Raw genomic sequence first — 25,991 nt, 5'->3', positions numbered from 1 at the left:
AACATGACTATCAAGTTTTCTTAGAAATTAAAATGAATAAAAAGACCCAACAAAGCAGCACTAATATAGAGATTTTATTTAAATTGTATTGAGTTTTTACAGCACATTGCATGTTTGTCACAACGCAACTGCACAGTTTGGATTTTTGGCCACATCATGTCACTTACACCCACAAGAGCTCTGAAAGGAGTATTTGATGAATACATCTGAGCTGAGAGCCCAGAGTCTCTCTCCAAGGCCATGCAGTATGTTCACTGATGGGACAGTCCCTCAAAACAGCCACACAAAAGTAGACAGATAGAGTCTCCTCAAATGTTACCAGTCTTACTCCCCCTGAAAATGGGCAGAGTGAAGTGCAATGAAAGTCAATTTAATTAAAAAGCCACTCTCAACTGGCAGTAAATTTTAATGATTGAGAAAATGCTTAGGAGAATTTTAGGTATCAGAGACAAGGAATAGTTTGTTACTTTTTCAGTGATCTCAGGAATTTCCCAGACACAAATCTCCATTATTCAACTCCATTTAAACAACAAAAAAAGTTCTGCTAGGCTGACCTAAATACGCCAAAACTTTTTAGGTTACATCCATGACAAGTATAAAAGCACAGATGCTTCTCTGTAGGATTGAGGAAAAGGTCAGGACAAGTAACAATTCTTGTTCTAAATGCAGATCCTAGTTATTTTCAAATGAATTTTTTTTTTTCTAGGAAGCAACATGAAAGTAGCAGTTAGACAGCTACCATAGTTTTAAAACAGGATAAGCCTAAGTGTAATTTACCTTTTATACACCAATGGATTAAGGAAAATGTATAAAGGAACTACTAGTGGTTTCATTACAGGTCAAGGAGACTATATCTGTCCCAACCACAGTACATGGCTATGTCACTGTATCTTTTGGTTAAGTGCCACTGGTAATATTAAGATGAAACAAAACAAAACAACAACAACAAAAAAAATGTTTGGTCCAAATGGACACATTTTCTCTCCCAATTTTGGTATCAAGGCTTTATTCTCTTCTGTTTGGGTTCCATTGTTAAGTGCACAGAAATAGACAGCAGCATTTGTACTGAAACCCTCACATACCAAACAGCATATTCTAGGAGGTAAAAACCAAATGCTAAATTCTACCCTCAAGGTGTCAAGTGTTCAGGATAAGAAGCAGTGTGACCCAGAGGAGGCAGCAGCCAAGGGAAAGACAACATGAGGGAAGTGGGCAATGGAACAACAACAACAAAAAAAAACCATTGTTTTATTTTCATGCCAGGAGAGGATCAAGGTGTAACTCCCGTGTTAGCACCAGGACAACCAGGAAAAGTCAGGCGCAAAGGGCAGGGCACAATCAGCAAATATTTGACAAGGATCATTTCTGCTTTTCCCTTCTCATTCTTCACAGTGCATACCTTAAGAGCTGCCACTGAGTAACAGAGACTACTGCCTTCACAGCTCAAAATAACTGACTTTTGCCAGAACCGAACATCAGCAGAGTTTTCCTCCGCTCCCAAAAATGTCTCACTCCTTAGAACTGTCCCTCTAAACTGAATATTCACTGATGCTGGCTGATGAACCAAGTGAAAAATACAGCAAAACCTCCACTTGCTGAACCAGTCTTTAAACCAAACTCCACAGAAAGACAGAACTACTGCAACTAGAGGGAGTGCCTCTAAAGACTGAGCCTTCATGCACAGACACAGAGCACAGAGGAACAGGTTATAGTTCATTTCAAATAGGATAGAATTCCTATCTTATATACTAGAATCTGCTTTTTTCCAGGTGGAGGAGAGATGGATCTGTTTATCACTTGGAGTTTGGTTATACATATGTCTTTCTATTGCTGTTTGGGGCACATCATCAGGCAGTATCTATGAAATCATGATCTTGTGACCCCCAGGAGAAAAGCGGGAGTCACCAGCTCAACATTAAGCTTCCAGACTCTGGGTCTGGATCCAGGACCATTACCCCAAGGTGAGGGTCTCACCAGTAGAAGACCTCGTGCCAAATTGGAATTCCTCTGCTCCAGTCTCATGGTACCAAGGAAGATTTCTCAAGATGGTATCTTTGAGCTCTGTGATTTCATGAGCCATACCAAGGAACCTTCAAAGCTACACCTGAAGCAGATCCTCCCTTCAAACCTGCTAAAATTGGACAGGTCATCTCCTCTGGCATTCAGCTGGAAGCTGTAGCAATGGGTTTCTTCAGATGTTGGCTCATGAGTTCCCTGGCACGAGATACTTGGATGTGTTCGTAACATGAGTTACAGACGAGAACTGGGTCATAGAGTTGTTGATCAGGAATGGGCAACTTCAGGTGGCAGCAGCCAGCACAAAACACATTCCCACAATTTCTGCCAAAGCACAAAGAGGGAAGAGTTCAGTATATCAGAAATGCCCATATACTGAGAATGAATGATACTCGAAGAGGCCTTACATGAGTAAATAAAGAGAAAAGTTGGGCGAAAACAAAAAATCGTCCCTATAAAGGTATCTCCATTTTCAGATTAACTCAACTTAGCTCATACACATGTATGTTGCTGCTTTATGAGCCACACAGAATCCTATAGAACGTCTTACCTGCAATGGTGTCTTCGTTTGGCCAACCAGAATTCACAATCACAGTTATAGCAATGTGATGCCATATGGTCTGGAACCCAGCGAGTCACCTAACAGAAGGCACAAAGAAAAATCCCAGGTCCTTATCAACCAAGTGGAAGAGCAACACTGCAACAAGGAAAGCATCTTAGGAGAAAACAAGGTCTTTATAGCTGGCCACTACTTGCCTAAAAAGACAATCATCTAGGAGAGAGCTCCATCTACAGCATGTCACTCATCTCTGAGAAATGAGAACTCAGTGCCTCACGTAAGTATGCATTTGCCCGCACATACCTCAGTCTCTTTCTTATCAACAGGTTCCCAGCTTGCTTCTGAAAGGCAGTCCTCACTGTGATCAGAGCCAAAATCTTCTATATCACTGCCATCTGACTCCTTCAAACATGTCTGAAGAAAAGGCAAAGATATCAACACCATCTTCACCATCACTAACCTTTATTGTTTACTATGCATCAGGTACTATTCTAATTACATTACATGCATGTACTTCTTTAATTCCTCCCAAGAAGCTTATGATGTACACTATTATTATTATCATCCCTATTTTACAAACAAGAAAACTAAGCATTGAGAAAGTCAAGAGATAGTAAGTAGTAAACCTGGAATTTAAACCTAGTCCAGTTGACCCTTGAACCACACAGGTTTGAATTGCATGGGTCCACTTGTATGCAGATATTTTTCAAGAAATACAGTATAGGACTATGTATTTTTTCTTTCTTATGATCTCCTTAGTAACATTTTCTTTTCTCCAGCCTACTTTACTGTAAGAACACAGCATACAATACATCTAACATACAAAATGTATGTTAGTTGACTGTTTATATTATCAGTAATGCTTCTGGTCAACAGTAGCTATTAGTAGTCAAGTTTTGAGGACTCAAAAGTTGTAAGTGGATTTTTGACTGCACAAGTGGTCGGCACCCTAACCCCTGCATTGTTCAAGGGTCAACTGTACTTTGGCTTCAGACCCATGCTCTTAACTAATATGCTTTATCACAGCGTGGAAATATTTCTCATTATATTCTAAACCCAGGGCTCACAAACTATGGCCCACAAGCCAAATCTAGCCCACTGCCTGTTTTTGTAAATCAAGTTTTATTGGAAGACAGCCACACTCATTTATTTATGTATTGTCTATGGCTGTTTTTGTATTGTAACAGCTGACCATCCCATCCCAGCAAGTGGACAACAGGCAAGTGGGAATGTCTTAACAGGAGGAAGGGAAGTGCCTGTGTTCATGACAGGATACTGTGGCCAAGAAGCTGACTCCTAGAAGCTCCCCAAGAACTGTGTCCCCAAACTGGAGGACTCTCAACACAGCGAAGCCTAGACAGTCCCTACTACCATCTCTCACTTGGGTTATTCCAAAACATATTAACCAGCCTCCCAACGTGGGTTTCAACTGCCTCATCCACTTGACACACTATTGCTAGCATAGTATTCTTAAAATACAAATCTGATTATGATAGTGGCCAAAAATGGTGCTGCTTTGAGGGCAGAATCCAAACAAGAAGGGATCTCGAGCTGACCTTTCCAATCCCTGTCTACTTCTCTAATATCAGCTCCCACGTCACTACCCAACTCTCTCCTGCATGGCCCCAGTTAACCTGTACATGCACGTGGACACACACACACACACACACACACACACACACACACACACACACCCTACCCCCTTGTTCAAGCCATCCCATTGGAGTACTTAATGCCTTCATGCCTTTGAGAATGGTATTTCCTTTTCACTGTGTACCTAGCCAAATATGACAAATTCTTCAGCACTCAGCTCAAACAACATCATCTCAGGAAAGCCTTCACTCCACCCCAGACCCCAACACCTGAGGCTTCCTTCCATGGTAACACTTCAGACCGTCATTCTAGTTGTCTGCTTCTCTCTCCCAATACACCGTGAGCCCCTTGAAGAGTGGAGACTGCATCCTGCAGCCCAAACACCTAACACAGTGGCACACAGCAAATACCCAATGGATAAATGTTGGATGGAAGGCTGGACAGATAGAATAAACGAACAGATGGACAGCTGTGCTGAATACTTACAAAATCATCCTCATAGTCCATGGGGGGCTCTGCTGGAGGGGCACAGCAGTGACGGATGTCCAGCCTCATCTGAAGCTCACGTACTTGCCGACGTAGCTGCTCCACCTCTTGCTTGTACCCTGCTTCGATTTGCCGTAATCTGTGCTGGATCACATCCGTGGGAAAGGGGAGTCCGTCATCATCCAGGTAGAGTGGAGGCACTGGAGAAGGGCAGCTCAGTGGAACAGGCTTCGTGCTGGAGACCTGCTTTGGATGACCGGACAACCACATCCGGTTATTTTTTCCTCCTGGACCAGTACAGTGTCCATTGGAATGACTAGAACAGACTGGTGACTTCATCCCTTCTCTCTGAGCCCACTGGCCCCCAAAGCAGGGCCCTGGTGCCCGCACCTGCTTGTTGCTTGACCTCTTGCTACAACAGCCGTAGGAAAGCAGCCGCCGAGGGGTGGTCTCCCCACTTGGGAATGAAGTCACCATTCCTTGGAAGCTGTCCCAGTTGGATCCTAAAAAAGAGAATTCACTGATCTGGCTCTGAGAAATTGGCTTTCGGGCCAATTCCAGTGGCACTTTCCCAAAGCGAGGATTTTCCAGTAACAGCCCATTCCTATTATTCCCTCTTTTGCCAGTGTATTCCTCCTTATGAATCAGATCTGGCACAGAACTGGGCTGTTCCTGGTGGGAGATGCTTGCCCCAGACCCCGGGGGATCTTGGCTGAGGAAGTCAGTGCTTGGCTCTGGAGGAGTCTGGCAGGTAGCACTCGGTGCATTGCAAAGGGTGCCCAGACTGTGATCTGGAGCACATCTGGAGGGCACACCTAGCATGGAATCCAGCAGGGCCTGTTGGGGGGCACCTGTCAGGGAGTCCTGGGAAGACTCAGGAAAATCACAAACTCCATGACACTTGTTGGAACCAACTTCAGAGAGTGCACAGACAGCTGCTTTTTCAGGACAAGGTTCAGGGGGCTGCTCCGTGCCATCTAAAGTCCTGCTCAGCTCACTGTGGGCAGGAGGGTCTAGAGCTGGTGCCTTAGTCTCTTCCAGGACTTTGATTTCAGGATCAGAGATGTTGCTCTTCATCTCCTGGGGCACTGCAGTACTAAGCAGTTTGTAACTTGGAGAACAGCTTCTGTGACTCTTGAAGGGTTTATTGCTCAAGTAGTCTCTCTGGCTGCTGGGCAGAGGGGAAGGAAGACCCATTTCTCCTATAGTCTGCTGAGGACCTCCTGCCCCAGATTCCACAAAGGTCTCGGATTCCTCAGGATTGCTATGCCAGGGCTCCAGGCCTACTCTGGCCTCCTGACAGTGGTTATTGAGGTTCGGGTCACTGGATGTGCGAGTCAGGGGGCTGCTTGTGTCACAGGCAGAAAGCAGATCATCCATAGATCTGGTTTTAGGTAATCTGGAATGACAAACACAACACCTCCTGGTCAGCAAATGGGAGCCACCTCCAATATATAGAATCAGACCATCAAAGCCAGAGTTCATAAGAAATAACATGTAAGGGCGCCTGGGTGGCTCAGTCGGTTAAGCGACTGCCTTCGGCTCAGGTCATGATCCTGGAGTCCCAGGATCGAGTCCCGCATCGGGTTCCCCGCTCAGTGCGGAGTCTGCTTCTCCCTCCAACCCTCCCCCCTCTCATGTGCTCTCTCTCTCTCTCTCATTCTCGCTCTCTCAAATAAATAAATAAAAATCTTAAAAAAAAAAATGTAAGATTACAAATAACCGATGTTCACTAAAACAAGTCTACTGTGCAAAAAGTGAAGGACATGAACTCTGTCCTCCAGAATCCAGGATCTGTCCCCAGCTTTTATCGGTCCTCACCCTACAGTCTCCCTGGGCAACCTCAGCCACTCCCATGATTTCAATGCCTTCTATGTTGATGCCTTCTAAACCTACTATGCCAGCCAGCCAGCCAAGACTATACCTGAGTCTCAAACCTAATGTCCAACTGCCTCTATCATAGAAGGAAAACAATTTTGGAGCTAGATGATATTGGTTCTGACACTGATTAGCCATATGACTACAAGTAAGTTATTTAGCCTTTCAGACATGTGCTTTCTTCCTCTATAAAATGATCATCATAAATTATACCTTACAGAGATGCTGTGAGGATTCAAACTATAGGCAGACAACAAGAAACTTTTTTTTTTAAGATTTATTTATTTATTTGGCAGAGAGAGACACAGCGAGAGAGAGAACACAAGCAGGGGGAGTGGGAGAGGGAGAAGCAGGCTTCCCGTGGAGCAGGGAGCCTGATGCAGGGCTCAATCCCAGGACCCCAGGATCATGACCCGAGCCGAAGGCAGACGCTTAACGATTGAGTTACCCAGGCGCCCCAGACAACAAGAAACTTACTAAGACTATACTCATGACTTGTCATTTTTACTACTTTCCTTATTATAAATGATCCCTTCATCAGGGTAGAAACCAAGACAGTCTTTTACAACCACATAGCAGCAGTGCGTGCCTTGAAGTCCTAAGTTACCATGGAAACTTCCCCGAAGCACTCAGGAGTTCTAGAGGCATTCATGCACACCAAATGGGTAACAGACATTTTCAAGAATGTCTGATTTTTAACACATTTCAAAAGTCCTTGGAGCAATGAAAACTTCAGGGAAACCTGCCAGGAAACAGTGGAGACTTCACCAGACTCCTATTTTCAGATGCCTCAGTCAGTCCAGCCCATGCAGAAAAATTCCTCAAAGGATGAGTTAAAATACGGCTGATTTTTTTTAAGTGTTTGGTTTTTGAAATGTACTGTGTTTTTTAAAGATTTTTATGTGTGATTTTACTTTTGTGACCAATTTTTATTTTTATTTTGTTTTGTTTCGTGGTAAAAAAATTCCAGGAAGGCATTAACAGTGGTTGTGATTACAGTCTCTGGGGTCCCATAGCCTGGGCTCAAATCCCAGCTTGGTGATTTTTTAACTATGTGACCTTAACTTCTCTAAGCCTCAGTTCCCTCATCTATCAGAGAAAGGTAATAGTACCTACCTCTTAAAGCCGTTGTGAAGATTAAACAAAATAACCCATTTCAAAGCACATTGCTCAGTACATCCCATATTGTTGCACTTACTGTTTACTTATTTAGCTCCTGCTTTGAAAGTGCTTTGAGGGCAGCACTGTGTCTTATTTGAATCCCCAGCACCAGCCAATCAAACAATTTGAGAAATGAATAAATGAGCTTAAAATCTAACATCAAGTGTCCACTGCTAGGTACCAACTGAACGCAACAGACCAGTGGGGTTCAATATTTGGTGTACATTAGGAGTTCCTATAGATCTTCTAGATATACAGACAACCAGGCCCATCTAAGACCTATGAATGAGAATGGCCAAGAGTGAGAACCAGGCAGCTATATTTTTAAAAAGTACCACAGCTAACTTTGTCTTTTTTCTCCTTTTTTTGTTTTACTTTTTTATTACGGAAACTTTCAAACATACAAAAGTGGAAGAGTATGAAGACCTCGCATGTACTCTTGACCCAAATTCAACAATATCAACAGTCTCCTATCTTCCACAGCTGATTCCTACTGCACAAAAGATTTAATCAATAATGCTGGTTAAGGGGCACCTGGGTGACTCAGTCAGTTAAGCTTCCAACTCTTGGTTTCACCTCGGGTCATGATCTCAGGGTCCTGGGATCAAGCCCTGTGTTAGGCTCTGCCCTCAGCGAGGAGTTTGCTTGAGATTCTCTCCCTCTCCCTCTGCCCCTCCCCCTGCTCACCCATGTACTCTCTTTCTCTCTCTCTTTCAAATAAATAAAATCTTTTATAATAATAGTAATAATAATGCTGGTAGAGACGATAATGCCTGAGGAGTCTAGAACAAAGACAAATGATCCTGCTAGGGTGGTCAGGGAAGGCTACACAGAGAGGGTAGGATTTGAGCTGGGTGTAGCAGAATGTGTTGGAATTCAATGGAAAAAGAGAAAAGAGCTCAGGGCATTTTTGATCTAGGGAAAGGTAGAACCAAAGGTAAGTCAGGTCAGGTTTTTAAAAAAGCATTTTTTTTATTTGCATACTACTTGGTCCTCCAAATCCAACTCTCCATCTTGAATTGCCTACAGTATACCTTCTCTTTGCTAATATTTCAATTCCAACCTGCCTGTATCTCCTCCTCCTGCCCAGACTGACTCTTCTCAACTTCCCAATGTCTTTGGGTTGGTACCAATATCCACCTAGTTTTTAAGCTCAACGACTCGGGACCTGTCTTTGACAGGTCCTCTCTACTCTTCACTTCTACCCTCCCACAGTCACTCCACAGTCTGCTAATGGCTTCTCTACAAAGTTTCTGATTTTAATCCTTTCTCTTTTCCAAACTCCTCTTTTCATATGTGAATTACATAGTGTTGACTGATCTCTGTGCTTCCAACTACCCACCTCACTGACCCATTCTCCAAAAATCCTGTTGTCGCCAGATCACAATGACTTCCTGCAATGACTTACTATTGACAACTGAATCTAAATAAATTCCTCAGGATAATGTTTATTTTATTTTATTTTTTTAATACATAGGGGTTTTTTGTTTTGTTTTTTTAAAGATTATATTTATTTTTGAGAGAGCACAAGCGGGGGCGGAGGGCAGAGGGAGAGGCAGGCTCCGCACGGAGCAGGGAGCCCGACGCGGGACTGGATCCTAGGACTCCGGCATCATGACCTGAGCTAAAGGCAGACGCTCAACTGACTGTGCCACCCAGGCGCCCTCAGGATAACGTTTAAAGCCCTCAATGAACTATCCTGTATTTCTTCCTTTCTATTCCTCAAAATGGCCCATTCCTAACCCTGCCAGCTCTAGAGAGGGTCTCCTTTTGTTCTTTAAACTTTCATGTATCCAGTCCCTTCGGACCCCCTCCACTACCTTGTTACCAAGCTCACAACTCCCTTTATTCCATTCATTTGTGTGTTCATTTAAGCATTGACTAAAGCACCTATTATGTGCCAGGCCGAGCCAGATGCTAGAGACACAAAAAAGCCAAGGCTCCTGCCTGGTCTTTCATGAAAACTTCTCTAAGTAAACAGTCACCAAATGATCCCTTTTTAACTTCTCATTTCTCCCAGTAGCTTTGAACTACACACATTCTTATTTGCTTAGATGCTAACTTAGAACTGATCTCTAGCCAACCTATGTCTGTCTTATTATAGCTTTTAAAAAGTATCTTAAATAGGATCAGTATCTTCTCTTTGGTATAGCCCACAAACCTGTATAGTACTAGGCAGCTAGTAGGTATTAAAGAAACATTAACTGAATTGAAAAATTAGATATTAGGGGCACCTGAGTGGCTCAGTCAGTTAAGCATCCGACTTCAGCTCAGGTCATGATCTTGGGGTCCTGGGATCGAGCCCTGCATCAGACTCCCTGCTCAGTGGGCAGTCTGCTTCTCCCTCTCCCTCTGCCCTTCCCTTCACTCATGCTTGCTCTCTCCCTCTCAAATAAATAAAACCTTTTTTTTTTTTTAAAGATTTTATTTATTTGACAGAGAGAGAGCACAAGCAGGGGGAGAGGTAGAGGGAAAGGGCGAAGCAGGCTTCCTGCTGAGCAGGGAGTCCAACACGGGGCTTGATCCCAGGACCCAGGGATCGTGACCTGAGCCCAAGGCAGAGAAGCTTAACCAACTGAGCCACCCAAGCACCCCAATAAATACAATCTTGAAAGAAAAGAAAGACATTAGATACCAATTTAAGGCAGTGATTATTAAATGGGTGATAGAACTTAACTGAGAATTTGAGAAGTTCTGGGCCCTCTCCCTGGAAAAGTAAACTTATGAACCTGTACCCAAATTCTGCATAGTACGGGGAAGGAAGAAAATCACAGAATTCCTGAAACCTGTCCATGGGCCCCTGACCATGGACTCAAGACCCTAAAACCAATAATTTAGGGCGGTGCGTTTTTTATGTTTTCCTTAATAATATTCAACCAATAATTTAAGTTATATTTTAACTTTAAGAATCCTCCACCAATAAAGATCAAAATTTTGAAATGTACATATCCTTTGAACCCAACATTTTCATTTCTAGGAAATTATCTGGCAAAAATATTAGCACCAATGCAAAGATAACACATATAAGGTAATACTACTGAACTGTACACTTAAATGGTGTAAAGATGGTAAATGTGTGTATTTTACCCACAACTGTTTTAAAAAACAGACACATAGTTAAGAATGTTAATTAAAGTACTCCCAATAACAATTAAAAAAAACCAAATCACCTAAATGACCAATAGGAAACTGGTTATATAAGTTATGATACACTCTAATTTTGGACTGTTATATGTGTCACTAAAGCAATAAAACAGCTTTAGGGGCGCCTGGGTGGCTCAGTCGTTGGGCGTCTGCCTTCGGCTCAGGTCATGGTCCCAGGGTCCTGGGATGGAGCCCTGCATCGGGCTCCCTGCTCAGCGGGAAGCCTGCTTCTCCCTCTCCCACTCCCCCTGCTTGTGTTCCCTCTCTCGCTGTGTCTCTGTCAGGTAAATAAATAAAATCTTTTAAAAAATAAATAAATAAAACAGCTTTATATGTGCTTTAGAGGGGTACAGCCTAATACAACATGGGAAAAACAATTTGCAGAACAGTATGCAAAATACTCTGTTTTTGCATCTTAAAAATGTTTTTTAAAAATCAAGAGTCGGAAGCTTAACCGACTGAGCCACCCAGGCGCCCCAAAAATGTTTCTGTATGAGATTGTGACGTGTGGCTATATCTGTAGAAATAAACATCTGGAAGGACAGGCACCAGAGTGTTAGCAGTGGACACCTGTGGGGACAAGGGTCTGAGAGGTAGGGCTTTCGTTGTCTACTTTTACATTGTTTGACTTTTTTTTAACTAGGAACATGCAATACTCTTATAATGTAACTAACATCCATTCTACTTCCCCCAAGTATTTAGTCAGAAGATAACTTTAATTTTTATGTCTGCCTTTAAATTCTGGCCTTTTTCTGAGGGAGAATGTGAAGGCCATCCATCTTCTGGGAACCCACTTCCCTGAGAATCAGATGCTTCCGGAAGCTATTGCTGCATATAGCAAAGGTCGCTACTAAGATAGCAAGTGCCCCAAGGTCTTCTATCAATGAACAAACATCAAGACCATTCCCATAAACCTTCCTGAACTAGTCCTTTCTGTTCTGTTATGTTCCCCTCTCCCCTGCCTGACTATGTCACATAGGGTGACAGCAGCTCCAGGACAGAAGGTAACCAATCTTATCTTAAGAGAGGACCTTGAGAACACAGAGTGCACTCCAGGCTAGCTACAAGTCGTGAGCCAAGTTTCTCCTTCAACTGAGTCAAGAAGTTGCTTTTAAATATCTTATAAAAGATGGAGAACAGGAGGCAAGGCCAAAAGCAGTCACTGCCTTCCTGGCGGAGAGGAGAGAGCAAGGACTCTTCTTACCTGTCCAGAGAGCGGCCAGCAAACTCTTGGCTCGGAGCCGCTGGGGAAAGGTAAAGATCCATGGTCTCCTCCCCGAGCGGACATGGAGACGATGCTGGCAAATAAACAGCTGTCCAGAGGTGCAGGGCCCGGACATGACACACAGGATGCAGGACCTAGGGAAACGGCCCCGTACCAGTGTTCTGTGAGCTGTCCCAGGTCCCTCTTCCTTCTCTCAGCCCAACGTTCCCCCCACTCCTCAGCCCATTCTCCCTGTAGGTCTCCAAGTAGCATGGACAGGACAAGGTTGGGGACTTACCATGTCGGAGCCAGGTGTGTAGAGGAAGTTATGAAAGTTCTTATTGCCAGCTCGCAGGAGAGCCCACACAGAGCAGGTCCGCTTGTAGATGTTGCGCTTCTCTCGCTCACAGGGGTTGTTGGCCAGGAACGTGCCATAGAGGCAGGAGTACGTGTGCTGCACCAGCTTGACCTGGAGGGCCGAGACAGTTCGCACCTAGGAGCCTCGGCCACCTGCCCCCCGCCCCTGGTCACAGGCTTTAGGACTTACCAGGAATGCTTCATTAAACTCAAACAGGCAGGGAAATTGCTTGAGCAGCTGATGAACAGAATCAAGCCACTGGAGGAACACCGGGCACTGCTCATTTTGGTCCTCTGCATTCTCCTGGTGGCCGCAGCGATCTCCAAACTTGTGCCCAAAATCTAGCCAGTCAGACTCTACTAACACTTGGAAGCCCTGCAGAAAAGACAGTCCAAGCATAGGGCCTTTCTGGAAAGGCTAGTGTGCTACTCCCCAGGGGATGCCCGAAGCAGGGAGCTGGCAACTTCAGAGAAGAGCAGAACTGATCCTAGAAGGGGACTCAAAGCCACCCATGTCCTCTACTGAAAGATCCCCAAGACTGATCCAGAGGGCCCAACACCTTCCCCACCCCCCTTTCCCTCTGGTCTTTCCTACCCAACCCCACTCAGTACCTCCAGCGTCCTGTAATATGGGTCCAGTAGTATCTTGGCCAGGGCTACGATCTGTGGCGTCCGGTCCCAGCCGTCCGAGCAGTGCACCAACACGGGCCGGCTTTCCCGGTCCACGGTATTAGCGACGAGCACGGCTGCCTTGAGCATCACCGACAAGTGCTGCAGCCATTTGGTGCTCTCCAGGGCCGACAACCAGCTACACGAGAGCAGAAATCAAGTCCGTCACCAAGGGCGCTGAGGCTCCACCGGTCTCTCTGCCACCCACGGCCAGCCACACCGAATGAAGTCGCCAGTGAGGGCTGAAGCCAAGAGGTCCAGGCCGTGGCCTTTCTGCCAGGAGCTATCTGGCAGGAAGGTAAAGAAGCCAAGAGGTCCAAGCCATGGCCTTTCTGCCAGGAGCTATCTGGCAGGAAGGTAAAGAAGACAAGACCCGAGGCACACAAGAGACTCAGGACCGAGGGAGGAACGGGAAGCATCGCGTGCACATTTAGCCATCCTTCCCCCAGTTCTCTGTGTTCTTTACATAGGACATCAGATCCAAACCAAAGGAACCCGGTGTACTGTGGCCGTTCCAAAGTGCTGGCTGAGGAGCAGAAGACGTGCTCTTGGAACTGGCCCGCTGCACCAGGCCCTCAGGTCTCCCATACCTCCACACTTCCCATCTCCCCAGCTCATCTTCTAAGAACTAGAAGAACGGGGTGAAGGACGAGACGAGGGAGGACGGAATGGGGGCAGGCAGGGACCACCTACTTGCTGGGATCAGGCATCTGGCTACACACAGCCCGAAGGTACTGGAAGCTGTTCCGGATGGCATGGATGTTGGCCATTCCCATGAACACAACCTCACAGTTGGGGTAGTATTCTGTACACATACAGACGAGGGTGGAGCCTAAGAGCGTGTCCTAGAAACAGGCATCCAGGACAAGAGTGGTCCCCGTGGACCAGGCTTCCCAGGCTGGGCGGACCACTCCGCTCTGGATGCTTGGGTGCCATATGCTAACAGTAGTAACAAGGATACTAATGACAAGTGATAGTCACAGTACTACTAGTAATGACAACATATAGTAAACTCTCAATATATAGTGGTTGTTCTAGGTCAATAATTTTTATCATCATCCCCATTTTACAGATAAGACAATAAAATTTGGACGGATGCAACAAATGAGCCACTGCTAGTTAAGTGGAAGAGTTCTGATTCCAAGCCAAGTTTGTTTGGCTCTTTCCACTACACAAGCTGCCCCCAGGCCCCTCCCCACCGAAGCCACCCAGAGCACAGACCAGCTATGGGACGGGGGGCGGGTAACAGCAATACCTTCGCACTCACAGCCTCCACCCTTGGCCCGGTTGGCCACTGCCGCCGTGTAGGATCGAGCATCCAGGATCAGCAGCTTCTGGGGGGCTGCTGTGCTCTCCACTCCAGAGCATGCAGTCAAGGAGGAATCTAAACACAAAGTAGGGAGAAGACCCTGGGTCAGCTAGTCCAGCCTCAGCCTACCCTGGGACACTCTCTTTCAGCAGAGAAAAACATACAACTGGAGACCCCTGCCCTCCCACAGCCTCCCAAAGGGCAGGGACCCCAGCACCCTGTGTGTTGTCTTCTTCCTGTCCTCTCATGGGGGGAGGGGGCGCTCCCTGAAAGCCAAGGAGGCCAAGGTGGGGGCTCTCCAGGGGGTCAGCACCACCCGCAACACCTTACCGAAGTCAGTGTCACATGCCTCGCTGGCATCACTATTCCCAGTGCTGAGGGAGCCCCCAGTGGCCCTTGTCCCCGGGTCCAGGGCACAGGCTTTGGCGATGGAGGTGACCAGGTACTCATCATCGGCATTGCGCCAGCCCCACCAGCTGATCTCCGGCTGGCTGCAGCGGGCGATTGCAGCCCCGTTGCGCAGGTGTCTGACAAGACGGAAGGAACTATCATGCCCTTGCCATCTGCAGCCCCCAGCGGCCCCCCAGGCCTACCACCAAGGCCCCAGGGGGCCAGACCGAGATCTCCAGAGCCAACCGGGGCTACCCGTTCACCCAGGCCATGATACTAACAACTAAAAGCCCTTGACATATCTAGAGGGCTCTACAGTTTACAAAGCGCTGTCACACACATTTCTCAAACGGTCTGTTCCCAAGGTGACCTTGACTTCTTGAATCTGCACAGCACCTGCTCCAGGTACAGATCCCAGCAAGAGAACAAGCCTAAGCCCATAGCAGAACAACTCCAAACCTCATAGCTGCTATCTCACTCTATTTTAGCTACAATGTTCTAGTGCAGGGGATCGGCAGGCTTTTTCAGTAAAGAAACAAACAATACATGTTCAGCTTCACATGTCACAGCCTGTCTCTGTCACACATTCTTCTTTCTTTTTGATTTGTTTAAAAAAAAAAAAAAGCAACCCTTTAAGAATGTAAAAACCAGGGGCACCTGGGTGGCTCAGTCGGTTAAGTGTCTGCCTTCGGCTCAGGTCATGATCCCAGCGTCCTGGGATCAAGTCCCACGTCAGGCTCCTTGCTCAGCAGGGAGTCTGCTTCTCCCTCTCCCTCTGCCTGCCTATCTGCCTACTTGTGCTCTCTATCTCTCTGTCAAATAAATAAAATCTTAAAAAAAAAAAGAATGTAAAAACCATTCATAGCGCTGGGCTGTACATAAAACAGGCTGCAGGCTGGATTTGGTTCACCAGGCCATAGTTTGCCATCCCTGTTCTAATGCAACAATTTACACACACAACATTGTACACACAATGATGCAACATTTTACACACACACACACACACACACACACACACACACACACACACACACCCCCTCCAAAAAGTAAAGTAAAGTAAAGCGCCCCCTCCCCCCATGAGGTAAAAACCTCATCTTTAGAAGAAAAGAGCTAAGGCAGTTTTTGATTGGAAATTATTTCCTTTCCTGCAGGGTGTCAATTCCCAGCCAACCAGGCAAAATCTCCACTTTTGACTCTGTCCTTCTTGCATAAAAAGTGTCCTCCCTACTTCCTGTCCCCTACTGCCTCACCTATACACGACTACCGGGATCCGCTTCCAGGAACGGAAGGAAGCCACATTCTCCAGCTCTTTGTCTGTGATCCACACAGGAACCAGCAGCTTCTGGGGATAACTGGGGCACAATCTGTGAAGAGACCAGATGGGGTCACCAAGCACGATCTAAGGCCTGTGATAACAAGATCCCCAGGGGTGGCTTTGTGGGAAGAGAGACCAGGAGGCCTCCTCTGTCACAGAACCAGGGGCTCGGCCCAGCGAGGTCGGAGTCTGGATTGGTATTTGGGTTCTCCACCCCCTGCCCTCTCACTTGTAGTTGCTGTTGATGTGGGAGACTCTCCAGACATTCTGCAGATCAAAGCCCATCCTCATGAGCTCAGCCTCCTGCCGACATCGTATGTGCTCTCCTGCAACACAGCCCCCATGCCTGCCTGTCAGCATCCAAGTGCGCCACGTCCGTGGGCGGAGGAGGGTTAAGAACCAAGTGATATGAAGTCTCCCAAACAAAACAGCCTGGCCTTACCTGGCTGACAGAGGTGGGTATGCTGGTCCTCCTCAGTCAGCCCCAGGCACCAGGCATGGTAGGCGAAGGCAAAGAGGTCTTCAGGCTTGGCAGGTCTCGCCGTGGCCCGGCTTAGCCGTGACAGCCACTCTTGGCACTGCTTGAAAGTGGAGAAGTGGCACCTGCCAGGTGAGAAGCCACAGAGTGAGACAAGAGGCAGGTGTGCCTTGGGGCCATAAGGGTCAAAAACAGGGCCACCGGAAGGCTGTGGGGAGGGGAGGCTTTAAAGCAGGAGGTAAGGCATGGGGACCCTGGGGAGGACCAGGGACACTGGCCAACACCCAAGAGGACTTATCTTTGTGCCAACAGTCTTCCCAAGAACTCTAGTCCTTGGGACATACTTATCCCTTCGAATGGGGCCCTACCACTTCTTATATCAAATCTAAACTCTACCACATGTCCCTGAATGTCCTGGTACTCCATGTTCTCTCATGACTCTTGCTGCAGGCAAGAGTCCTGTTTCACACCATTCCTGTGTCTTTGTTTCTTCACTTCTGCTTGATAATGCCTCCTCTCGGCCAAGCCACATCCTACTGACACTTGGAAGACAGTTCTGGTCTCCCATCTTCTTGGAAGCCTTCCCAGCCCACCCCATTTTACAGACCCCTTCCTCTCTCTGTCTTAATACGCTTAGAGTATTAAACAGTAAGTTTTCCCACAGCATATTGCCACTGTTAAGTCTTCCTTCAGCAACTAGACCTCAGCCTCCTTGAAGGGAAGGCCAGTGTGGATTCTCCTTCTGAATCCCTACAGACCTGAGCACATGACAGATTTTAAACTGGACACTCTTTCAATGATCCTTGGAGTCATTCCAGATTCCTCTTTCTCTCATATCCAGTCTGTCAGCAAATCCTGTCATCTCTCCCTTCAAAAATCTGAACGTTTCCCGCCATTTTGGCCACTGCCACCCTAGCCAGGCCACCATGCTCTCTCACTTGGCTCACTATGATAGCTTCTTAACTAGTCCCTCTGCTTCTGCCCTTGCCTTTGCGCCTGACCCCCTCCCATCTATTCCCAATAGAGCAGCCAGAGCGATTCTATAAAACATTAGTCAGATCATATCTCTCCTTCGCTCAAAACCCTGCAGTGGTTTCTCATTTCCCTCAAAGTAAAAGCCAGTGATTATGACACTCTGACACCCCCCCTTACCTCTCAGCTACCCTCACCCACATACACTCCCCTCCAGCTACACTGGCCTCCTTGCTCTTTTTCCAATATGCCAGGTACAATACCCACCTCAGGGCCTTTGCACCCACTGTTCTGTCTGGCACCCTCTTCACTCAAATATCCACATGGTCACTTTCTTCAGGTCTTGACGCAAATGTCACCTTTTCAATGCAAACTTCTCTGACCCTATTGTTTAGAGCTACAACCTTCACCCCCATGGCATTCCATATCCCCTTTCCCTGCTTTTTCACCTTTACATTTACTATCATTTAACACATTTTACTCATTATTTACTGCTGATAACTACCCATTGGAATATAAGCTCCATGAGGGAAGGGAATTCTTTCTACTAGTTCCCTGCTGTATCCCCTGTGCTTATAACAGTCTGCCATAGAGTAGAGTGCTCAATAAATAAGTGAATTAATAAATGAACCCACCATCATGTGAGTTCTGCATGCCAATCCTAGGTGCCTTCACTACCTCATTTAATCCCTATGACAACTCCATGAGCTAGGCATTATCCCCATTTTTCTCAAGTCAAGATACCGTGGGTCAGGAAACTGACCTCCCAACCGAGAGAGGGTTTCTACCTTTTCTTCCACATGGGGAACGTGAGGCAATATTTTTCCTTCTTGCTCCAGAGAAACCCTGCATCAGAGAGGTCTGGGCAAGACTAGGGCCAGAGGACCTGAGTGTAGCCCCACTGTTCTCACCTCACCACCTTGGAGTCCTTGCAGGCAATGTGCAACTGGAACATATCACGGCTCTCCACACTGTCAATCATCCGGAGGGGGACCTTTAAAGGAAGGGCAAACTAAAGCTCAGATCCCCACCCCAGCCTAGATGGGGATGTATCCAAGCCAAGGAAGGAAGCCGACATTCACTGAGGGCCAGTTAAGTGCCTGGTAACTGTGCGGGGTCCTCTACCTATGTGACCTTAAAGAATAATCACAAGAACCCTGCAAAGCAGATATTTTCACACCAAATTATTCTGAAGGAAACTGAGCCTCAGTTGGGTGGCTTAACCAAGGCCACACGGTTGGTAAGCGGCACTCTCCCCAACAACGCCACCGTGCCCCTTAGAAGGGTCAGCAACAAAGTAAGGGAAGGAAGAATAAGAGAGAGGCAGGAAGACAGACCCATAGCCAGGAGAAGGAGGCAGGAAAACAAAAAGCGAGAAAAAGAAAGGAACCCCAACTCTTTGGAGACATGATCAAGTCCAGCGCTGGAGCAATCCCACCTCAAACCAGGCAGGGATTCTGCCTTGGGTGTGGGAGAACAAGACAGGAACTCACGTTGATGACAGAATCTTTGAACTTGATATGCAGCCTGTAGTTGGAGATGGCAATGAGGGCATCGGCTGCCCGGCCCAAGAACTCCACTCCCTCACCCTGCAGCACTGTAAAGGGCACCTGTAGAGGGACAGAGGAACCCTCAGTCCAGAAGTGAGTCATCCCTCCATTGCCCTCCCCAACCCCAACCTGTGGGATCCCCTCGGGAAAGCTGGGCCAAGGCGAAACAGCAGAGTCCTCTCCAGGGTAGCAGCACCAGGCAACGGCCATACAGGAAAGCTGCCCTTCCTTCCCTGGGGCCAAAGGCTTCATAGCGCGCGCGCGCGCGCACACACACACACACACACACACACACACACACACACACACACGCACACACACACATTCCCCTCCCCCTGGAGACCCGGAAACAGGAAGCCAAAGCCCCAGGACTAGATCCCCTTGGAGATGCTGTTTGTGGGGGAGGGAAGGAAAGGTCTTTTTAACTGGGCAGAGAGCTCCCCCCACCCTGGGCCCCCAACTCCTCCTTACCTGCAGATTCTCCTCCTCTTTCACTAGTTCCTTGGGGGGGAACAGATCCTTGGCTTGGATGTACTCCAGGCTCGGGGGGCCCTCCTCACCCTGTGGGGAAAGCCTCAGCCCTAAGTCACCAGGCTTCACTTGGCCCAGCAGACCTCATTCTGCTCCCCTCCCCTCAATAAACCTGCACAGACCCCCTACACACTTATAAAGGTTTGGTCACCAGAGGAAGGAAAAGGGGCCTGGCTTGGTGGGAGGGGCAAAGTGGAGGGGGTGCTCAAGCCCAGTCAGCCTAAGGGAAGAGTAAGGTCCGAAGAGGAACTGGGAGTTTGCACTCCTCGAAGAGAAGCAGAACCAAATAGAACGAACATTTCCCAAATGGAGGAAGAGAGAAAACTAAGAAAAACACAGAAAACAATGTGAGGGTAAGACAGAAGTGGGAATGGGAGGTGCTGCCCCGAGAAAGAGGAACCAGGTGTGGCAGCTGGATATGGGCACAGGAGGGAAAGCGGGTGCCTAAAGCCACAGACACTTCAGTCTGGTAGGTGAAGGAGACAAAGAGAAGTGGGTTGGGGGATTCAGTCCCATGCCTCTAGAGGGCCTTCAGGGATGCTTTCAAAAGGAGGATGTGTTTTGGAGCTGAGCTTATCTTCCAGTTCGGCCCACACTGCTCAAGAGCCTCCCCACCCACCCACCCACCCACCCACCTACCAACCAAGCAACCTGCCCTGCCTTCTGATAAGAGGGGAATTCCTAAGGAATACCCACAGCAAGCAGAAGTAACTCCTCTCCCAACTACCAGGGAGGGGTGAAGAGGGGATCCACGGGTCTGGGAGAAACCAGGAGACCCAAGGAAGGCCAGGGGGGAGAGAGAGGAGGCCTGGCAGCCACCCACGGGGGGTGGGGGTGGGGGTAAGGAGGGGAGGGGTGGGAACATCTGAGAGGACGGATGGGGGAAGCTGGGAAGGAGCATTAAGCCAGAGGAGGGGAGGAGGGGAGGACTGGGAATGATGCAGAGGTACGGAGCCCTGCAGAGGCAGGGAAGATGGAGAAGAGAGGCTGTCTGGGGGACAGTCAAGGAGAAAAGACTGGCGTGTCAGGTGAGGTATGGAGTGGTGGAAGGGGGAGGGGGCTGGAGCCAGGGAAACAGCTCAGACATCCTGTGCTCCCCGACTGGCCCTCTAACATCACAGCCCAGCCACATCCCACATCCCCAAGCAAGGATGCTGCGGGTGGGACCAAGATGGAGAGGCGGAGGTAAAAGGATGTACCCCTGCAGGGCGGGGCCTGGAGATCTGCAGTCAAGGGCAGTGGCTGCGGGGCCAAGATGGGTCACAGAATTTCCACCCCCCGCTTTCCATAATCCCCGGCCCCCAAAGATGAAAGCAAGTCCACGAAAGAAAAGGGAACCCCTTCTCCCCTGCCGGGGGCCACGAAAAGGGGGATGGGCTAAAATTCGGAATCGCCAAGGGTGGCCCTGGGCAGGGCTGCGGGTGCAGCAAGCACTGGGACCCCCAGGCCCCCGCAGGCCAGGCCAACACTTACGAAGCAGCTGAGCATGGAGCAGGAGACGCGGGCGGTCAGGCTCATGGTCGCGGGCGGTCTGGGCCAGCGCACATGTCCCCGGAGCCGCTGCGCTGCCCACCAGTGCCGGGCGCCCGCCGCATCCCGGCTGCGGGGCCCGCCAGGTGCAGCCGCGGCGACCAGGAGGCAAGCGCGCTGGCGGCGGGGCCTCGGCGCGGCTCCCGCGCGCCTCTCCCCTCCTGTCCACAATGGAGCGAGCCCGGCTCCGCCCTCCGGCACGAGCGCGGAAGGGAGGGGAGCCGGACGAGGGGAGCGCCCCGGGCCGCGCGAGGAGGGGCGTGGGGGGCGGATCCTCGCGGCCCCGCCCACGGCCCCAGGCTCCTCCCTCCTCGCGGCCCCTTGGCGGCGTGCGAGGGCGTCCTCAGGGGACGTCTGGGGGCTTTCGCAGTATGGGCTGCGGGACTGCCCCCAGACCGCGTGAGAGGGTAAGGCAAGCCCTCCTACATCTTTTCATTTCCCATATTCTCAGGTGAGCCAGCTCACACACCTCTTTTCACACTCTGTCCCCAGGCCCTCCGCACTGAGTTCCCCCAGTGCCTGTCCCGAATTCCCAAGATAAAGCCCACCTACGGTTTCAGGGCTTCCTCCTTTCCCTGAAACCACCACCCACCATACCCCTGTCCACCAGTGTCCTCCAATCCCTGACGTCACTAAATCGCACTCCCTTTTTTTGCCCCTTAGAACAGACGCTGGTCTATGCCAGGTTGGTCACATCACACTCCTGAAAGGGAAGTTCTCTAAGTGTTTTTATTCCATGGCCCCTGCCCAACCCTACTCCTTCAGCTCCATCTCTCCCTTGTTTCACATCCTCTGAAGTCTGGATAAGAAAGTCCTTCTTGGAGAAGAATTTTTTAGGCTGGGAAAGATAAGACTGGAACTACAGACCACAAAAGCTATGCAAAAACAAAGAGTAGGGTATGGAGGGAGTTGGGTAGAGGGCCAAGGAATAAGGAGCAGTGAGGCTCAAAGTGTCATCAAGAATCACAGAAGTTGCTGGTCAGAACCCCACACTTCCTGTGCCTGGTAACCTTCAGAAACCAGGGCTTTGGTTTTGCTTTGGGCGGGGGGAAGGGGAACAGGAGAAAACCTGACATTGTATTAAGCATCTACTATGAGCCAGACAGGTTTCAAACATTATCTCACTAAAACCTTTCAACTCTCCAAGAATTAACCTGTTTTGCTGGTGAGAGGTCAGGCTTAGAAAGAAAATATGCGAGTTACCTAAGCTATTTAAGTGGTGGTGCTAGGATTCAGGAATAGCCTCGGCTAACTCTGAAGTGCATGGTCTTTTCGGAAAGTCACAGAAGAAAAAAGGAAGGGGGCTATCAGTGGGTGGGGACCAAGACCAGCAGGCTTTCTAGGAAGAGACCAGGATCACATACCCACATGCCTGCAGAGGGAAGGAGAGGTCCTCTCACCAACTGAGTTCCTTAACCTGCACAGGGGACACTTGAAGAAACTGAAAAGATACAACCAGAGCAAGGGCCTGGTATGGGCCGGGGCCTGCAACTCTCCGCTCTCTTTTCATCTCACTGCCTCCTCCTCCGAGTTCTCTGGGGTTAGGAAGGGGTTCCCTGAACGTGAGATGAGAGAAGGGCATTTCCAGTTAATGGAAGGTATACAGGATCATTATCACCTCCACCCCCATTCCCTGTGCAACCCCGTGATATTCTGGGCCCCTTGAGGCTGCTCTCCTGCTATATATCCAGTCAGCTAGGACTGCAGTAGCTTAAAAGACAGCAGCATCTTAGAGCTGGAGAAGCCCCACTGTTTTGGTGGAGTCACTCCTGATACAGCACCCACAATATTCGAGGGGCCCACTAGGAAATGCAAGGATCTTGAGATAAAGGAGGCCTGGTTTTTCAGACCAGAACAGAGAGCTTCCCCCAGGGACCCAAGAAAAGCAAGAGAAGGGCCATTATGAAAGGTTAAGAGAGCCAGTGGTAGTATAGGGAAGGCATGGCATACATAGCATGTGCAGGAAAAGACTTCTAGAGGCTTCCTGTCCCAGTGCTGTATATTGGCTGATGTTTTGCAATCTAAAGAAAGCCTAATTTATTTCCAGGAGAGATGAACCTGTTTAGAGGCTGAACAGAGTAGCATGGAGCTCAAGATCCAGGAGAGGTAGGGCAGCGTCACAGAGAAAAACAAGGATTATAGAAAATACAATCGTCTGAGGAAAGAGAATACTCACCATTCTACTGTGGTGAGGGTCCTGGCTGTCTGCTTCTTACTGTAAAAAGACAGAAACAAGATTAAAGAGCACCATTAACATTACCTTAGAATTAGCCAATGCCACATTATCTGCTCCTAACCTCTACAGCGATTTTCACAGAGAATCCGGCCTCTCCACAGAACCCCTTACCTAACCCCGGAGAACAGTGTTAGACAGAGGCAATGTGAGCTACGCGGGGAGAAAGCAACAAGTGATTCTGCAGGGCATGGAGCCGGCCACAAAGTTCTGGAGCAGGAATGAGTGTCATCCAAGATTATTCAGCAGAACTCAAGAGTCCTGATTCCCAGACCAGAAAGAGAAGAACACTCCAAACATTGTTCTTTTTGGGAAAGCAAAAGACCTGTCTACTCTGAAAAGAGAGGCTGCCCAACCAGGACTTACTTCTGGCCCTGGAGGGACATGAATCCACAGGAACGTTTTGCCAGCTTCTAAGTCTGGGAGTAGCACCCACCTGACCTGTTTACTGGGGGCAGAGTCCAGAGCAGAGGACAAGAGGGAGGGGACCACAACCTGTGAGCAGAATGCCTTCTGGCAGCAGGACTGAATAGATCCTGCTGAAAGTATTTGGCATCAAGTGGGATGCAGGTTTGTGGGAGGAGGCCACAGAACAGGGACAATCAGGCCACCCCAGGCCTCAGAGTCAGTACCTGTCAAATGGGCCCAAGCAACAGAAATTCAGGATGGGCCTCCTTGGCCCACTTAGGGAGACAGGCCCAGGTTTTACTGACACTTTCTTTCATGCCTGCTATCCGAGCTCAGGAGCAGTCCAGTAGTGCCCTGCGGAAGACTGCGGGGACCACCATCTGTGGTCCTGCCAGCCTCCCTGATCACAGCCCACCCGTCCTCACGGGGGAGCCAGCAAGAGGCAAGCCAGAGGTGCTGCCTCACCGCCCACTGGCACGCAGCCTCAGGGAAATGGAGGGAGGTAAGGAGGGACAAGGACCAGGGCTGGGATGCCCAGGGCTCCCGGACGAAGGGGATCTGGCCCCGGGCCGGGGAGGGGGGGGGAGGGGGGGAGGGGGGCGGGCCAGTCTGGCAGGAGAGCCCAGGTGTCCAGGTTCTAGAGGCGGAGCCTAAAGATTCGGAGGCGGGGCCCCGAATGACAGAGGGCGGGGCCCATGAAAGCCGGAGGGGCTGGGGCGGGGCGGGGCAAGACGCGGTTGTTGCGGTTCCCAGACTGGCAATGCACGGGGCACGGTGACTCACCCAGGCGGCGTCCGCCCGACCCTCCGAGGCCGCGCTCTCACCACTTCCGTCTCCCCCAGCTGCCGAGGCCGCGCAGCTTCGACCCCACCACGGTGCCTCTTTCCCCAACCAATCGTATCTCCGGTCTGTGCCCGCCCTGGCCAATAGCCACACCAAGTCCCGCCCTGCCCCCACCACGCAGCCGCCGCCCTCACTCTTCACTCCGCTCATTGGTCAAGTAGGGCAGACGCCCTCCCAGCCTTCAGCCTATCGGGTGCCGGAAGACAAGACAGTACCTGGAGGGAGGAGGCACGGCCCCGGAGAGGAGGCTCGGCCAATGGGAAATCACAGCGCGTCCCTGCGGCAGCCAATGAGAGAGCAGTAAAAGGGGGGCTGCTGGAGGCTCCAGGGGCCGGAAGTGGGGGTGGCTGTCGCCTACTGGTAGCGCAGTTGGAGGCGGAGCCTTGTAGGGGCACAGGCCTTACAGCCACTTCCGGCGACGACCACGCCTTGGGTGTAGTTCTCAAATAGATCCCAGGTGGCGTCTTAGTTTGTCTATTTCCAGTTTTGGTTTCGCTGCAGTCATCTCGTCCCAAACCCGGAAAGGGAGAAAAGACCCCGCAGGCTAAGAGAGGAGGGAGGCCTGGGCGCGAGGTTCTGTCTTCCGTCTTCTCCAACTGGAGGCGGGAGAGTTTCCTCTCTTCTGCGTCGTGACGGGTTCCTCCGACCCTTACTTTGCATCAGCGAACCGACCGTGCCGTCCTTCAGGACCTGCATGGTGCCGTCAGTCCCGAGTAAAGATCTCTCACTTGAGAGATATGAAATCTGGATCTCAGATTGCCACTAGCTAGCGGCGACGAGAGTGGGAACAGGACTCACCCAGCTCTTTGCTCCTCCCTTCTTCTCTCCCCTCTGGGAAACCAGAATAGGCAGCATGGCGGAGGGTGGCCGCTGGAGGTCGCCATGGCCAAGCGATACCACCAACCCGGCAGAAATGGAGAACCCGTTGATTCAGACTCTCAACCGATAGCTTCACTTGCGGGGGCTGGCCTGAAGGCTTTACATACCAGGCCCCGGGGCCAAATTGTCTTCACGTGTCTCTGTTTACAGAACATTGGAACTTTTACTACAGCTGGTAGATTCCAGCAAAACAGGAACCTTGCCCGCGTTCACTGCTTTAACTCCAGGGTCTAGAACAGTGTCTGCAACTTAGCAGATGCTTAATATTTGTTACATGAATATTGAACTCTTCCAGGACGATTGTACTTTACTCATTCCCAGCACTTACTATAGTGTTTGATGATCACAAGTGTTTCAGTATTTGTTCAGTGCTCTATTACAGGCTTCCTAGAGGGCAGAGCTTAATTCTGTATATATGCCTTTCCCCAAATCAGGGGAAATAGGAAGTCAGGAGGCTGCATGCAGGTAATACCATGTTTTCCCAAG

The 25,991-nt window shown here is 49.3% G+C and overlaps 1 protein-coding gene across 4 annotated transcripts; it reads right to left on the bottom strand.

Moving 5' to 3' along the window:
• Positions 1-59: 59 nt before the first annotated feature.
• On the bottom strand, positions 60-24,690 carry MTMR4 (myotubularin related protein 4). Of its 4 annotated transcripts, none has more exons than XM_025851176.2 (19): positions 24,567-24,690; positions 23,319-23,357; positions 19,553-19,642; positions 19,025-19,141; positions 18,443-18,525; positions 16,524-16,684; positions 16,311-16,407; positions 16,017-16,130; positions 14,707-14,903; positions 14,323-14,451; positions 13,761-13,872; positions 13,011-13,206; positions 12,589-12,774; positions 12,340-12,510; positions 12,042-12,196; positions 4,655-6,053; positions 2,879-2,989; positions 2,567-2,655; positions 60-2,340 (listed from the first exon to the last, which is right to left on the bottom strand). In XM_025851176.2, exons 2-19 carry the CDS (start codon positions 23,319-23,321, stop codon positions 2,163-2,165), a joined length of 3,588 nt encoding a protein of 1,195 aa, XP_025706961.1. In that variant the 5' UTR covers positions 23,322-23,357; positions 24,567-24,690; the 3' UTR covers positions 60-2,162. The 4 variants fall into 4 exon arrangements, with proteins under 4 accessions (XP_025706961.1, XP_025706962.1, XP_025706963.1 ...); XM_025851177.2 differs by lacking the exon at positions 24,567-24,690 and adding an exon at positions 23,742-23,816; XM_025851178.2 differs by lacking the exons at positions 23,319-23,357; positions 24,567-24,690 and adding an exon at positions 21,086-21,330 and having other exon boundaries at positions 4,655-4,897; positions 5,045-6,053.
• Positions 24,691-25,991: the final 1,301 nt, after the last annotated feature.

The sequence above is a fragment of the Callorhinus ursinus genome, unplaced genomic scaffold (genome assembly GCF_003265705.2).
Source record: "Callorhinus ursinus isolate GAN/ISIS: 27379988/994484 unplaced genomic scaffold, GSC_fseal_2.0 scaffold34, whole genome shotgun sequence".
NCBI lineage: Eukaryota > Metazoa > Chordata > Mammalia > Carnivora > Otariidae > Callorhinus > Callorhinus ursinus.
This window is presented reverse-complemented; position numbering and strand designations above follow the sequence as displayed.

What these genes read in the sequence shown, in the direction of transcription:
- MTMR4 (XM_025851175.2), bottom strand. Translation starts at nt 21,130, where the DNA reads ATGAGCCTGACCGCCCGCGTCTCCTGCTCCATGCTCAGCTGCTTC. An exon ending in GGCATGTGACACTGACTTCG is followed by an intron (nt 14,452 to 14,706) that starts GTAAGGTGTTGC and finishes CTTTGTGTTTAG; the next exon opens with ATTCCTCCTTGACTGCATGC. An exon ending in TTGATAAGAAAGAGACTGAG is followed by an intron (nt 2,656 to 2,878) that starts GTATGTGCGGGC and finishes GCCTTCTGTTAG; the next exon opens with GTGACTCGCTGGGTTCCAGA.